This window comes from Myxocyprinus asiaticus, chromosome 15 (genome assembly GCF_019703515.2).
Source record: "Myxocyprinus asiaticus isolate MX2 ecotype Aquarium Trade chromosome 15, UBuf_Myxa_2, whole genome shotgun sequence".
NCBI lineage: Eukaryota > Metazoa > Chordata > Actinopteri > Cypriniformes > Catostomidae > Myxocyprinus > Myxocyprinus asiaticus.
The window spans coordinates 21,100,284-21,115,350 of NC_059358.1; the positions used below are offsets into that span (position 1 = coordinate 21,100,284).

The following is a 15,067-nucleotide window of genomic DNA, read 5'->3' on the forward strand; positions in this document are numbered from 1 at the left end:
GAAACTGAGCGGTAACTTCGACTGTCATTTCACATGACATCTCCTATGTTCCATAGAAGAAAGAAAGCCATTCAGGTTTGGAACAAATGAAGGTGGATAAATATGGCAGAATTTTCATTTCTGGTTGAATTATCATGCCTTTAAGGGTGAAGTGTGTAATTTTTATCCCTCTAGTCATACCAAACAGGACTGTAAAAATGTGGGTTGTTTTTAAACAGGTCTCCTGAACACTCCCCTTGTCTTACATTAGTTCGGACAAACAGATAGTTCCACCCCCAAACTCACGCAACTGGTTGAGCCAATGTTGCTGTGTCGGGCTGGTTGGGATACAAAAACAAACAAGCTGTGTTTTGATAGACACATCACCTTTAAACATTGATGGTGATTTTGGTTTTGAAAGGCTGTGTCTCTCATGCAGATTGTAAGCGATCTGCAGGTTGTGTCTCTGGCTCTGTTTGTGTGTTTTCTGCTTGCCGTTGATAGTATCCTTTACAGCAGGGGTCGGCAACCTATGGCATGCGTGCCAGCACTGGCACGCAGAGGGGTAATCACTGGCACGCCAGTGACAGCGAAAGAGGAGTAGACTATTTTATTTATATAAATCCCGCACCTGCATTTCAATCTACATCTTGATGTAATCCCTCCTCATGATCACGCAGCGTGTTTTTATGAACTGAATGGGAGACTAAAAAAAAGTTAAAATGTGACGAGACTGCAGTATACCCAACAGACACGTGCAGTGTGTGCAAGCCATTCGCGCATCACGAACCGACAGTGCTTCACATTCGGTTAATCACGCGAGTAAACGTGCCCGCTTTGCTTTGGACAGGCCGTGTTGATGACGGCCTATATTCCTTGTTTCAGTTGTTTCTTTTTGCTTTCAGAACAACACGTCATGTAATAAGTAAAACACCACTATTTAATCCTTGAGATTTCCAACCCATCATACAGGTATACCCTCCTTAAACCATAGTCACACTCAAAATTACATTAAATGATTAAAAGAGAAAACATAAACCCACATCGTAGGATTGGCAAAATATAAATTATTCAAAATATAAATTAAACCTGGAAATAAAGTTTTAGGATTTTGCAGGTGCAATTCACCGAAAAGGTCTAAATAGCCTAGTTGATCGGCTTGTGATGCGCGAATGGCTTGCACGCGCAGCGCGAGTCTCCTCACACTTTAAAAGTGTTTATCCTCCCATTCAGCTGATGAAAACTCGCTGCATGATTATGAGGAAGGATTACATCAAGATGTAGACTGGAATGCAGGTGCGAAAAACTTCATATAAATAAAATAGCCTGCTCCTCTCACTGCTGCTTGCGTGCTAGTGATTACATGATTACAGTGACATAATATAAGAAATATTTAACATTCAATTTCGTGATCATTAAATTTGCAAATTTGTGACATTAACAGTGCTAACTCATTTTGTAGAAAAGGACAGGTTTTCTTTCATTAAAGCACTTAAGATGCTCTGCATGTGAAAATTCACATGCAGGATCATGATTATATCATACAGTAGCAGTTTTAAACACCACGCAAACCACACAATTGTAGGAAAGCTCAGCAAAAACCACTTGAGGTGACATGTTGTTCTGTGTACTGTACATGTGTTAATACGCTGTTGTCAACGCTCTCAGAGACAGGGCTGTAGCAAGGTAATCTGGGCCCCCTGGCAGTATCTTGCTCTGGGCCCATTTCCTATTAAAAAATACAGTTTAGTATTTGTTGTGGGGGCCCCTGGACCTTTGGGCCCCTAAAATCGTTACCACCTTTCACCCCATTAGCTATGGCCCTGCTCAGAGAGCTGTTCATGTTAGAGGTCCGCCGGATTTTTAAGTCAGTTTTTCAAGTAGGATTTTGTGTTCGGGTTTTGTAATTTATGAAAAAATATACAGTCCTTCCGAACTTGTTTCACCAACGCGCTCTCACTCACATATGCGCGATGTGTTAGGGGCCGTTCAAACCAAACGTGTTTTTGTGTGCGTCTGCTCTGTTTTTCCATTGTTTTCCTTTGTAAACACGCACTGGACGAACGTCCATACCTGCTGCACCACATTTCGCTATTTCTTCAGTGTCTCACGCAGCACCGGCACATTTTTGACACTGCATGTTGAGACACCTGCGTTCTGTTTCATTCGTTGCGCTGTGTCTTGATTGTTTTTAGTGCAGGTGTCACAAAGATTTAACATCCTGAGCAAGTCCAGGCTGCAAAGAGGTGACTGTTACAATGTTTAACATTATTCCAGATTGTTCTGCACCAAGCAAATTTCAGCGCTTGATAAACGGCAGTGTTTTCCCCCTTCTGCTCTAGTGTGCTGAGTGGCCGCTGTGCCTTATATGTTTATTGTTACAGTACTGTTACGAATGTTGCCTACGATGCTTACATAAAATACAGCCTTTTTTACATTAAACATTAAACATTTTGAATATACTTGGCTACAATGGAAGATAAGATCAATTTTATGTAATTTAAGCAAACATTTTAGAAATTGGGGCCCAGGCAGGTCAGTTGCTTGGGGCCTCAAAATTCGTTAACTCGCCCCTGATATAATAATCATCAGGTTTTACACAAAATGTTCACTCAAAATGTTAAGCTGATAATTTAATTTGTAATGAAAAATGCAAAATAGAAACAATTTCACAAGTGGACTCATACTTCGGAAAATCGAATACATTTGCATGGTTAGCACAGACATTGACTAGGAAAATAAAAAAATAGCACTGCATGTCAAAAAGTTTGCCGACCCCTGCTTTACAGCATCTTTGACCTCATCCAAAGACACCTTCACCATGTACTCCATTACTAGTAAGCACAAACAAAGTGTTTTCCTTCATCAAAGGTGATGTAAATATTTTTAGTCATGTGCCTCTAGACTACTTGTGCTTTAATTGATGTAAAATAATATATTTAGTTTCTCTCTTTACCTCTATTTCCGAAGGTGTTCGTCACGCAGTCATTGTAGTCAGGGGAGATTACATGTTAGCCAGATTTCTGCAGAAAACCATTAGTGCCTTCAACACCTCCAATCTTGATGTGCAATCCAGTAGCTTGTTTTCTGCCATTCTCTGAGTCCGAGATAATGCCTTTGTATCTTAAAAATCACTCTCTATGTTTGTTGTAGAAGCCCTTGCCCATGTACTACAATACTCTCAGATTGGTCACAGTTAATAGAGGTGTAAATTAATAAGTTGTTTGCTTATTCCTCGAGAGGCCAGATGGATTCAAAATCTTTTGGCTTCTCCTTCAACATATCCTTGCTAAAAAATGTGGTTTCTTAAAGAGATGGTTCACCCCAAAAAGAAAATTCTGTCATCATTTACTTACCCTTATTTTATTCCAAACCCATATGACTTTTTCCCGTAAAACACCAGAGATGCTTGGCAGAATTTTCAGTCTCAGTCACCATTCACTTTTATTGTATGGAAAAAGATGCAATGACAGTGAATGGTAATTGAGGCTAACATTCTGCCTAAAAGCTCTTTTTATGTTATCCTGAAAAAGTAATATGGGTTTGGAACAACCAAAGGGTGAGTAAATTATGACAGAATTTGTCAGCATAATCAAACAGCACAGTGAGTTACACTGGTTTTTATTATTGAAGAGCTTATAAATGTACTTTGTGTGGCTTCTACAGGTGACCGTTGGCACAGTGATGCAGTCAGTCTCCTCTAAGACCAAGTGACGTCTTTGGGCTGCATGTTTAATCTGATCAGAGTTAAACTCAAAGCTCTGGTTGTTTCTGTGTGTCTCTACCAAATAGGTTTGATCTAGACGTATAGGCACATGGGAGTACACACACAGACTGGCTAATGAGAGGACTATTTATAACACTGGCATGACGGGACATATGCCAGATCAGTCAGGCACTCTTTCAGCCATTGCACTCCATTATCTTGCTGTGTAACCTGATCAGATATTAGCAAATTCTAACCATTATCTTTAATCACTGTAGTCATCCATGTCTATTCGTTACACATTATCTGAGACTCTTGTGATATTTTGAAAAGTGGAATATTTTCCTCAGCCTTTTGCAGAATTTACCACAATATACTGAGTGTTCAGTAATCTACATACAGTCATATAAAGATAATGGTATTTGTGAATGAGTGGTTGAAGGCACATCACCTGCACAGTACCATTACAACCTTATCATAGCATGAGGAATCAAACATTTTTCTTGATCATTTGAGATGAAAGAGCTTGGTGTATTTTGAAAACATGCTGTAACTTTAAGAACTCAAGGAACCTAAAAGGAACATACACTGAAACCAAACAATGAATGCAATAACAACTTGTTTGGAACTTCTGCTATCTGACCTTGTGTGAGCATGAGCAAAGGGGGCGTTTCTTAAAGCAGGGGTTTTCAAACTGAAGTCCGGGTTAGGTGGTCATTGAAAACTTCAGAGAGAGAGAGAGAGAAAAAAAAAAAACATTTACCAAACTGGACATTATTACTATTTCATTCTGATTTCTATGTACTACAGATATATTTTAATTTAATTGAAAATGTTTTTCTTGATGTTTTTACAAGTAACATTATTCTAATAGTGGGTACAAAAAAGATATGTGGTCAGCTTAATAAAAAGTAAATATTTTCCAAATATTTATTTGACATTTTATTTATTGTTATACAGTAACAATATAGAATACTTAAGGGGGTCCCTTGCAAAGGTATCATTGTATTTGGGGGTCCTTGGAATTAAAAAGTTTGATAACCCCTGTGACTTAAAGCACAGGAGCAAAAGACAGACCATTTAATTCTAACGATCAGAAAGAGGGTCAAAAGTGGTCATGAAAAACTAAATAACGGTTTGTTTTTGGTGCAAAAACTTTCAGTGTGGACCTCAAGGGAGAAATCAATTAATTTACCCCTGTAAAATCAATTCAATTACCATATACATTTAAGTACATTGTTAGTAGTTGCTGAATGTTTAGAGTGCATTTGTTTGTGTGTGTCTAGATTGTTTGCCCCAACCACATGCTCTGAATAATCAGTTAATAATCTCTTCATTTTGTGCAAAGGCTTTCAGAAAACGTTTGTGATCAATGTTTAACTTTTTTCCCATATTTTTGTCATTTTTTACTAACTAAAACTTTTTTATTTTGTTTTCATTTTTATTGTTGTAATAAGTTTCAGTTCATCAGATTGTCCAGAATATAATTATGCTATGTATCATTTGTGGTATGAGAGCTCTGTGCCATTTTTATTTCTAAATTGTCCTGATAAGCTAAATAGTAAATTGGCACATGTCATAGTCAGTGCATTTCACAAAGACAGAATATTTATTATTGTGCAGGCTGTTGTTTGGCCTTGCTCTTGGCATAGGAAGGCTTGGACAAATGCTTGGAGAAAAGGCTTCTAACCAGCATAATCGAAACAAACAAAAAGCACAATGACAGGCAAAATTACTTCCTCTGATATCGTTTATGTATACCACCAGCTCTACAATTAAAATAAACTTTGTGTTTTCATTGTGTTTTTTAAATCAGATATGGTCCAGCTTGTAAGATAAAGAAAAAAAAAATCTGCACTCAGATGTTTTAAAGCAATTAGTCTTATTTACATGAGTGCCGTTTTATCAGTTTTTGAGGACAGTTGGCTGAGCATTCTCGTATTTTTGGTGGTTAATATTCATTCTTTTCTAATTAAAAAATAGATTTAGATGAACACTGCATCCAGGATTGGGGTTTTGGCTCAGTTGTACAGTGTTGTGATGTTTTTTCAGAACATGTGCAGCTATTCCTCGGAGAAATGTAAAATTGAATGCAATTTAATCGGTTTGGTCACGAATGTAACTGATACCCTGATTCAGCAAGTTCAAAAGGTCTGAAAGACAGCGTGCAGTAAAGGAAGGATACTTTTCATGCATAATGAGAGAAATATGTGTTCTCTAGTGTGTGTGTGGTAAAATACAAATAAGATTAGAGGTTTTCACAGTAATAGCATTAGATTTACAGCCCGTGCAGGCATGGGAAGGATTACGGGCCCACTGTAAGGCCTGATTCAGCTACTGTGTGCACAAGCATTACCTCATTCATGAAGAGGTGAACCGTTAGTAGTACATACATCTACATCCTATTTATTTCTCATCATTCAGTCTTCGCTCCAAAGCTGAACTGAATAAAACTTAAGAATCATGTTTTCTGTAATGCTTTGCTTGCAGTGAGTTTAAATAAATCATTTGGAAGATTTAGGGAGCCTCACTCAGTAGTTTTAACTAATTAAATAATTGGTGGAGTTAGCTTTTATAAATTAATGAAGGCTCACTGTGGTTCATGCATTTACTCTAATAACATGAAATTCATACTGGATGGACACATCTGATTAATGAGAGAAAAAAGATGGATCCTCTTCCTGTACAACCTGCAGATCCAGAAACGAATCTCCTTTATCAACAGACAACGCAAACGGCTGAGGAATCAAAAACAAACATTTAAAAATGTATGTAACATACAGTACATAAAAACCCTGAGAAAATATGACTTTTGCAGATTCCTGAAATTTAATTACATGAAAAATAAATGTAAAACAAATTTACGCTCTCATGCACTGACCCGTACTGTAATAACGAATGCACCACCTTGATGTTTTTGCGATTCTGTGGCAGCAGGAGGCAGTCAGCACAACTCTAGCTGTACAGGCAGCACACCTCTTCAAACCATTGAGAGCAAGCAGCTTGACTGTGACAAGAAGGTAACCATCCAGCTGCCAAAGTCTTGCAATTTGCTGTTACTAATGTTAAGGTTATAGTTAAATTTTAAGGTTAGGTTTAGGGGTTGGGGTTGGTGTAGGGTTTTTGTGGGACTCTGAAAAAAACTCAATAAACAAACACAGTGTGTGAACGTTGCATGCGACTCTCGTGAGACTTTGGGCAGCCGTACGGTTACCTTCTAGACACGACCAGGCAGCTCAGCCTTCCACAGATGACACACTCTTGTGCTTAAAGACAACTGGGCAAAGCATAACAGAATGCAGAGTTCTAAGACGCTTTCAAACAAGTTTCATACTACGTTTAACTTGACACAGCAGCCTAAGAACTCATCATTTATGACTGAAGATGCTGAAAACTAGTGAGACACGATGCAACCAAAGGAAGACGCTCCAAAAGCACCCATCTGATGCACAAGTGCATACAGTAGATAGACCAACAATTAAAAATAGTGCAGATGGAAGTAGGCCAATAATAGGGTTACAGTATGTTCAATGATATGGAATTATCTGAATTCTAAGATTTAAATATAATAATTATATAATTATTATAGACTAGAATATCTGGGCCTTTCCCAGTAAATACTGATATATTTGATTAATTGTGATTAATTTGATTAATTAATCAGCACATCATGTAATTCAAGTACACATCAAGTAATTCGATTTTTTTTTAAATCATTTGACAGCCCTAATTTAAAGTATTTTCACAGGCTGAATTTCATCTGGGATTGTTAAAAATGGTGCTCTTGTTGAACACAATGCAGCAGTCAGAACAGGTCATACATTCAGTAAAGTCTTAGAGCAAACAAATAAAACAACAAACTTGAGGTCTGAGAATGTGCTTAGGTTCATTTGGAAGGAATTCATGAGTAAAATAACCTGAGAAACAAAAATCACCTGATATAAAACCTGTCACACAGTTTTGGAACAGCATGGAACAGACAATTTGTTTTTAATTTTTTTTTGGGGGGGGGGGGGACTATGCCTTTAACAGAAATCAAACAGCTTATTTTTTACATAATAAAATAGTATAAAATAATTATTTTCACCAGCTAGCTGTTAAAGAATCTATGCGTACTATAATCACAGAGGTAAGGATGTGAACCAAACCGGACACTAAAGAGTTAACGAGAAAGAGGAAATCCTATCTTGTTGGTCACACTAAAAAATACGATTATACTGCCTCAGTTTAACACTAGCGACCGGATGGATTGCGCACTCTATGATGCGAGTCATAAAGAAAGGTTATTCTGCAAGGTTAATACTACACGCGAATTTGGTTTTGTAAATCTCCTAACGAAACGGGCGAAATAGGGAATCCATTATTATTTCTTGGACAGAGGTGAGGTTTTCAGCAGGATGTCGGTTCCCCCTGACAGAGCAACACTGGGCCGGGAGCTCGCTGTCAGAACGGACCGCAGTTCGGCGTTCCGCAGGTGAATAGCCGGGTGCGCATGCACACGTCCGCGTGACGGGTACGGATCAGCGCCTCTGAACGCGGACTCGCAGGAGCTGTCCAAACGTTATTACACTGTTCTTAAGAAGTGTACTGATCAGCTACTCCACTTTAAATCAAAGAAAACTGTCACTGGGCCATGAAGCCGCACCATCAGCTGTTCAGGTGTTTTTGGCGAACCCTCCTCAATGTTCTTCTGTTTGAGGGCTCACCGCTCGTGATGTTCAGGGGTTCCCTCACTCTCACCCTGACCAGAGATAACAGCAGCTACACACTGCAGGAGGATGCGCGGATAACTCACTCGTCTCACATTGGTATTGTTTGGTTCCCTAACTTCTATGTCCTAAATTCCTAGCTTCTTCCAGTATATTCAAATATTTAGTATGGTTTAATGGTCCACAGGATCCATAAATCTGTGGCCCCACACTGTGATATCATCACATGAAGGAGGAAATGCTATGAACCCTCACAGTCAGCTGGCTTACAGAGAGAAACCATGCAGTGTGCTCCGCTAATGGATTTTAGTTAGTCTTGATAAGACAGTTTTACCGGCTCTCTAAATTAAGAGTCTGCTTAGCAGACTGTACAGTTTAAGCCACTTATTCAGGCTTGATATTTGTAAACTGTGCGATCTGGGTGGCTAACAGTTGCTGAATCTATGAAACCAATTCATTTCCTAAACACTTGCTCATTCCCTTTATTGTTTCCAATCCCAATTCCCAAGCAATTTTGAATGGCTTGCCTAGATCTCTAGAGCTGTAGTGTGGCTCCCTTTGAGTTAAGCCATTTGTGTTTGATAGGTCTAGATATTTTTGATCAATATTGTCAATGTTTGGTGCTTCTGTTGCAGTTTAGGGGCCCACAGGCCAGTGCGCTTTAGCACAGCTATCAGACACTGTCAAAACAACAGCTGCCTTCACAACAGAACTAGCCTAACTAGAGATTATTACTTACAGTTACTGTGCCTGTGGTCAGGAAATCTGTGTACAAATGTGCATGAACCATCAATGATTATATCTGAGGATTATAGTTACTCTGAGATGAGCGTATACAACTAAAATAAAAAAATCACATCAACATACAAGACTGCACAATTCCATTGTGAGACATTTACAGTTTTTTATTATTTTTTATTTCTTCATAATTTATAGATTTATAATACAACCCACAATTAGTAGTGAATTGTTATATCACTGTAACAGACAGATGGAAATTTGTGTGAGTATCTTACTGTTCTGAATATTAAAAAAAGAAGAAGAACTTTCTCTGCAGGGAGAGTTTTGGCTCGATTAGTCAAACTAATAACTAGCAATTATCTGCCGTTTAGATTGCAATGACAAAACACAGCTTTTTCTCCATTTAATTAAGACATGAAACTTTCTTTTTCTCTCTCAACAGTTTCAAGTCATAGTAGAGAGTTGAAGACTTTGGTCAAGACCATGCCGTTTGCTTTAGTGGATGGAGTTAAGAGAAGACTGAGTGATGTTTTACAGGTGAGTTTTTGTGCTCTGTCTTATAACAGAGCAGGACATTACTCATATATATTTATCCTAAACATATCATGACTCTCATCCACATTGTAAACTCAGGGATCGAGAATATGGTTTTGAAGTTACAATACATTTATGCAATTGGCAGATGCTTTTATCCAAAACTTTTATCCAACTTATGGTGCATTCAGTGTATACATTTTATGTGTATATCTATCAGAAAGACTAGAGATTATTGGAATAATATGAACACACCCACCTGCTGGCGATGCCAGTCAGAAGATGGAGACACAACCCATGTCTTTTTGGGGTGTGTTAAGATCCAAGAATTTTGGTTGAAGGTTCAGAATTTTATGTGTGACGTTTTGGGCACTCAAATTTTACTTTGCCCTAGACTCTGTATTCTGGGTGATGGGGCGGTCATAAATTTGGGGGATAAACATATAAAAAATTGGGTTCTGACCAGTATCATGATTGGCAGACAAATTATTTGAAGGGGTTGGAAGTCAGATAGAGTGCCATCATTTCCGGAGTGGTGTGCGGAAATGGGGAGGGTGGCAGCTTTCGAGGATGTGGCAAGTAGAAGGCTGGGGTTTGGGGACTTGTTTGTTAGGAAATGGGGTAATTGTTTAGCATTTTGGGGGACTCTCAAAGATACTTATGTAATTTGGCTTAAGCCCCGCACTATGGTTCAGAGCTCTGATGCTGCTTGAACCGTCAGATCCTGCCGGAGGCAATGACGGCAGGGGAGTGGAGCTTACCCCCACCCAGGATGGGACCTAAACTGGTGGAGATGGGGTGAGATGGGGGGTGAAGACACGGAAGTATGCGAGCAATGAGAGGCAGCTGGCAGGCTTATAAAGAGGAGGCTGTATTGTGATTGGATGTGATGCCTGATGAATAAATCCCTAGATCTTCCTGCTAAAACAATGCTTACACTTGCATATCTGGGGAATCGAACCCTTGACTTTGGCTTTGCCAGTCCCATACGTGACCAGTTAAACAGGAACAGTCAGAAGTGGTTAGAACAGATAATAGCTCAGGGCTGCATTTCCTGAAAGCATCGTAAGCCTAAGTAGATCGTAGATGCCATTGGCGCCAATGGTCTCTATGATCAACTTATGCTTACAATGCTTTTGGGATACGCAGTCCAGGTCAGTCCAGAATTAAGGGCCGGCAAAAACAGATATCATTCAATCAGAGTAAATTTTTTCCAATTAACATTTTTTATTGATTCAAAAATACACAATAGAGAAAAACACAACACGTACACATGGAATTAACATTTAACCCCCACTAATATCCCTCCCCAATCACCAACCCCACCCTGACCCCCAACGAACACCCCTGTGGTCACATATAATAATACACACATACACACACAAAAAAGAAGAAAACAAAAAAAGAAAATATAATAAACTTCTCTCTCCCCATCCCCTCCACGAGAGTCCCCTAAAATGCTAAACAATTACCCCATTTCCTAACAAACAAGTCCCCAAACCCCAGCCTTCTACTTGCCACCTCCTCGAAAGCTGCCACCCTCCCCATTTCCGCACACCACTCCGGAAATGATGGCGCTCTATCTGACTTCCAACCCCTTCAAATAATTTGTCTGCCAGTCATGATACTGGTCAGAACCCAATTTTTTATATGTTTATCCCCCAAATTTATGACCGCCCCATCACCCAGAATACAGAGTCTAGGGCAAAGTAAAATTTGAGTGCCCAAAACGTCACACATACAACTCTGAACCTTCAACCAAAATTCTTGGATCTTAACACACCCCCAAAAGACATGGGTTGTGTCTCCATCTTCTGATTGGCATCGTCAGCAGGTGGGTGTGTTTTTAAGACCAAGCCTATACAATCTAGAGGAGGTCCAATAGAATCTATGTAAAATCTTGAATTGCATAAGGCAAAACCTTGCATCTCTAGATGCAGACTTGACATTTTATAGAATCCTAGCCCACACTCCGTCCTCCAATACCAAATTTAAATAATTCTCCAATAATCTCTTGAGAGAAGTTGAAGCTCCGCCCCACAGACTCTGAAATAGCAGGGAGTAATACACTGATGCCTCATGACCTTTTCCAAAAGCAGTAATCACCACTCCCAGAGTATCTGCCACTTTAGGGGTGTGTGTGCTACTCGCAAAAACAATACAGAGCAGGTGGCGCAGCTGTAAATACCTAAAGAACTGAGATCTGGGAATCTCAAAATGTTGAACCAAATTTTCAAACGATCTCAATACTCCACTCTCATGCAGGTCACCGAGTGTAGTAACCCCTCAATCAGAGTAAATTAATGTAAATAAATCTGTGCATAATTCTTTCAGCTTTCTTGCTATCACAAAATGAAAACTCATAACTCACAAGATTTTTTTTGTTTCGAGTCATGACAGCGAATCTGGATATAAATTCAATGAATTACACTAGTGCTGCTTTCAGCTGATGATGGAGTTTTGTCCTTTACAAGCAGTTTCAACATGAGTCTGCATTCATGCCTTTGTGAGAGAAAAAAAATAACATTCTTCATTACTGGAAGAAGGAATAATAGGTGTGTGTTTGTGGACCGATGAATGGGGGAATTCTGCAGGATATGACTTCATGAGTTGATCTCAGCTGCAGAGGAAGTGTCTGTCCCCTTAATGTTGCCTCCAGTTCCTCTCCTTCTCAGATAATGTTTTATGTCAGGAAGCTTCCAGACAAATATGTCAGCGCACCTACATCCTCCCTCCAAGACAGGACAGATACGGACACCAAACCCACCGTCCCTCCCCTAATCTTCAATTACTCATTCATAGGTGTATTCAGAGTCTGCACCTGCAGAACTCTTCTGAAAACTCCACAGTTTTTCACAGAATTTGAACAACCATCAGGTCTGACACATTCCGCACCCCTTGCATGAGAATGTTTTTATTAAATATTTTGGCTAATTTGAGTATGTGTTTAGCTACCAATAGGAATGGAGCACTCTCAGCTCCATTTAACACACTTTACAATGTGTTAACTATGTGATGAATGGTTTACCCAACAATAAAAATTCCGTCATTTACAATTGGAGATGTTTGACTGAAGGTTGGCCTCAGTCACTATTGTATTGATAAAAGATGTGAAACAAGTCTGGTCTGTCTGGTCCAGAATTCTGATCTGGGTTGCTAGGTGATTCACTCATTTTTGTGATCATGCATTACTCAGTAAAGCAGCCCCTCTGCATCTGGCTGTGTGAAACACAGAAACCAATACAGCTTATGGCCTGTTTTTAGCCTTTTTTGCCATGGAGAGAGGAAAGGCGGGTGATAGTTTGGGTGCGTGTGCGTTTGTATGCATGTGTGGGTGCTTTACTGGCCTTTTCTCCTGACTCTCATAAACATTTTTCCATGAATACAGCCAGTTCATTACAATCACTGTCCTCAAGCTGAGCTACAAAGACCTTCCTACCACCCAGAGGAACACAAATTATACTAATACAGCACTCACTATTAATAATAATTTTTTCAGACAAATATGATGGAGATAAATGTGCTGGAGTGTATGTGTGTGTCTAGGACCTTGTCCACATTGAAAGTTAATGTGTCTTATCCCATTTCCATGAAAGAGAGGAATTTGTGGGTGTGTATAAGAGGAAGATGTGGATGTGGGTGTGTGTGTGTGTGTGTGTGTGTGTGTGTGTGTGTCTGTGTACAAGGAAGATGTGGGTGTGTAAGAAATTGTTCATTTCTGTAATTAGATTAACAGATTACATCTCACATTGGAAGAAAATTGTTATGTTTAAAGCTCTGATTTGCGATGTTTGAGTCTAAAGTGTGAAATTTTTTTTTTTTCAAATACTTTGTACTGTCCCAGCTTAATATGCAGACAACTAAAAGCAAGCCATTTGTAGGTTGATTTCCTCAAAAAAGTGTCACTATTGTTTGAGAATCCTGCCCAGACAGACACAGCAATATTGGCTCACATGGTGTGAAGTTGGGGCAAGACTATCTGTTTCCTCGACCAATGGCAGACACAGGGAGTGTTCAGAAATCTGTTTGCAATTCTGTTTGGTGATGCTAGCTGTGCAGAAATTACACATTTCAGCTTAAATGACTAAATTTGAGGTTCTTTTCATTGAAAATGTAGTAACAAGCAAAGTTTAAAAACTCTACAAAATATGAGTGTTTGTGTCTATGAACTCAGCAGTAGAAACTTGAGCCTCATTGTTGGCATCATACAGACTCAATGTAATGCACTAACATACACGCACGCACGCACGCACAAAATAGAAATTAAAAATGAATAAATGAATCAAATCCATAGCCATCACAAGTAGTTAAGGCAAAGGCAAACCTTGAGTTCTTGAACAGTCCCCAACCTCCCCCTTCCCTTACGCTCTCTTTTTTTTTCTTCACCCACAGCTAGCTTCATTACATGTACCCCACCCAGCATTCATCTGCTGCTGAAGTCATTGCACTGCGAACGGCATGTGCACAGGGACATTACCTCAGAGAGAGAGAGAGAGAGAGAGAGAGAAAGGGAAAAAGAGTGGCTTATAAAAAGGGGAGCAAAAGAGAAAGGGTGGGTCCAAGTACAAGAACAGGACAGAGGCAGACAGAAAAAAAAAAGAGGTTGTAAAAGAGAAGTGATGGTAAGTTAAGCATTCAGGGACAGGGATTGGTTAAGTTAGGCACTGCCAAAAGGGGAAAAAAACATTTTCTTAATCAGTCTTTTTATCTTGTTTTCTATTAAAAATATACAGGATAAACATTAAAACAAGTAAAAAAAAAAAAAGTTGTGTGGAAAAATATACATTGTGTACAGTTTACAGTATACATAATTTACAAGTTTGCTGGTTCATATAGTCTAGGAGCATATTAAGGTAAACATAATAGGAGCGCTGTCAGAAGCAGAAGAGCTCAAGCTCTGAGATCCCCCTAAATCTGTCATGTTTTAAGGATGTTTAGATACACACACTGTATACTTCCTAGGAAAAAAAGACAAAAAAATACTAATTTAGGATTTTTTTACATTTATTTCTTTTTCAGTGAGTCAGAGAAATTCAGATCAGTGTTACAAAAAAATAGGAAAGATCAAATTAAAAGAAAAAATGAGAAACATGTAAAGGTCAGGGAGGTGAGAGAAAGAAATGAGTATGTATGGAGGAGTGGACTCTGGGACACAAATGAATGGAGTTTGTAGAAGTCTGGAGTTTAAGTCAGATTTACCCTACAGATGCATATAGACCAACCTCTAATCCGCCTCCACCAACAAACTCCTCATTTTACTGAGTCTCTTTCTCTCTCTGTCTCACAATTGCTTTATAGTAGTATAAGACTGTTCAAGTCAAAGATACATCAAACAGTAGTATGAGACTAGTAAAGTTGGAGCCATGGTACAGAGCACAATGGGTAGTGCATGTACTCT

General features: G+C 39.0%; 1 protein-coding gene across 2 annotated transcripts in view; it reads left to right on the forward strand.

Annotated features, from left to right (window-relative positions):
• The first annotated feature begins 7,822 nt into the window (after nt 1-7,822).
• Nucleotides 7,823-15,067, forward strand: part of LOC127453270 (disintegrin and metalloproteinase domain-containing protein 15-like) — a 42,719-nt gene continuing 35,474 nt past the window's right edge. For both annotated transcript variants that reach the window (XM_051719507.1, XM_051719508.1), the window contains exons 1-2: nt 7,823-8,493; nt 9,578-9,672. In XM_051719507.1, the coding sequence (XP_051575467.1) occupies nt 8,319-8,493; nt 9,578-9,672 (270 nt within the window). In that variant the 5' untranslated portion in view covers nt 7,823-8,318. The remainder of the gene's footprint in view (nt 8,494-9,577; nt 9,673-15,067) is intronic.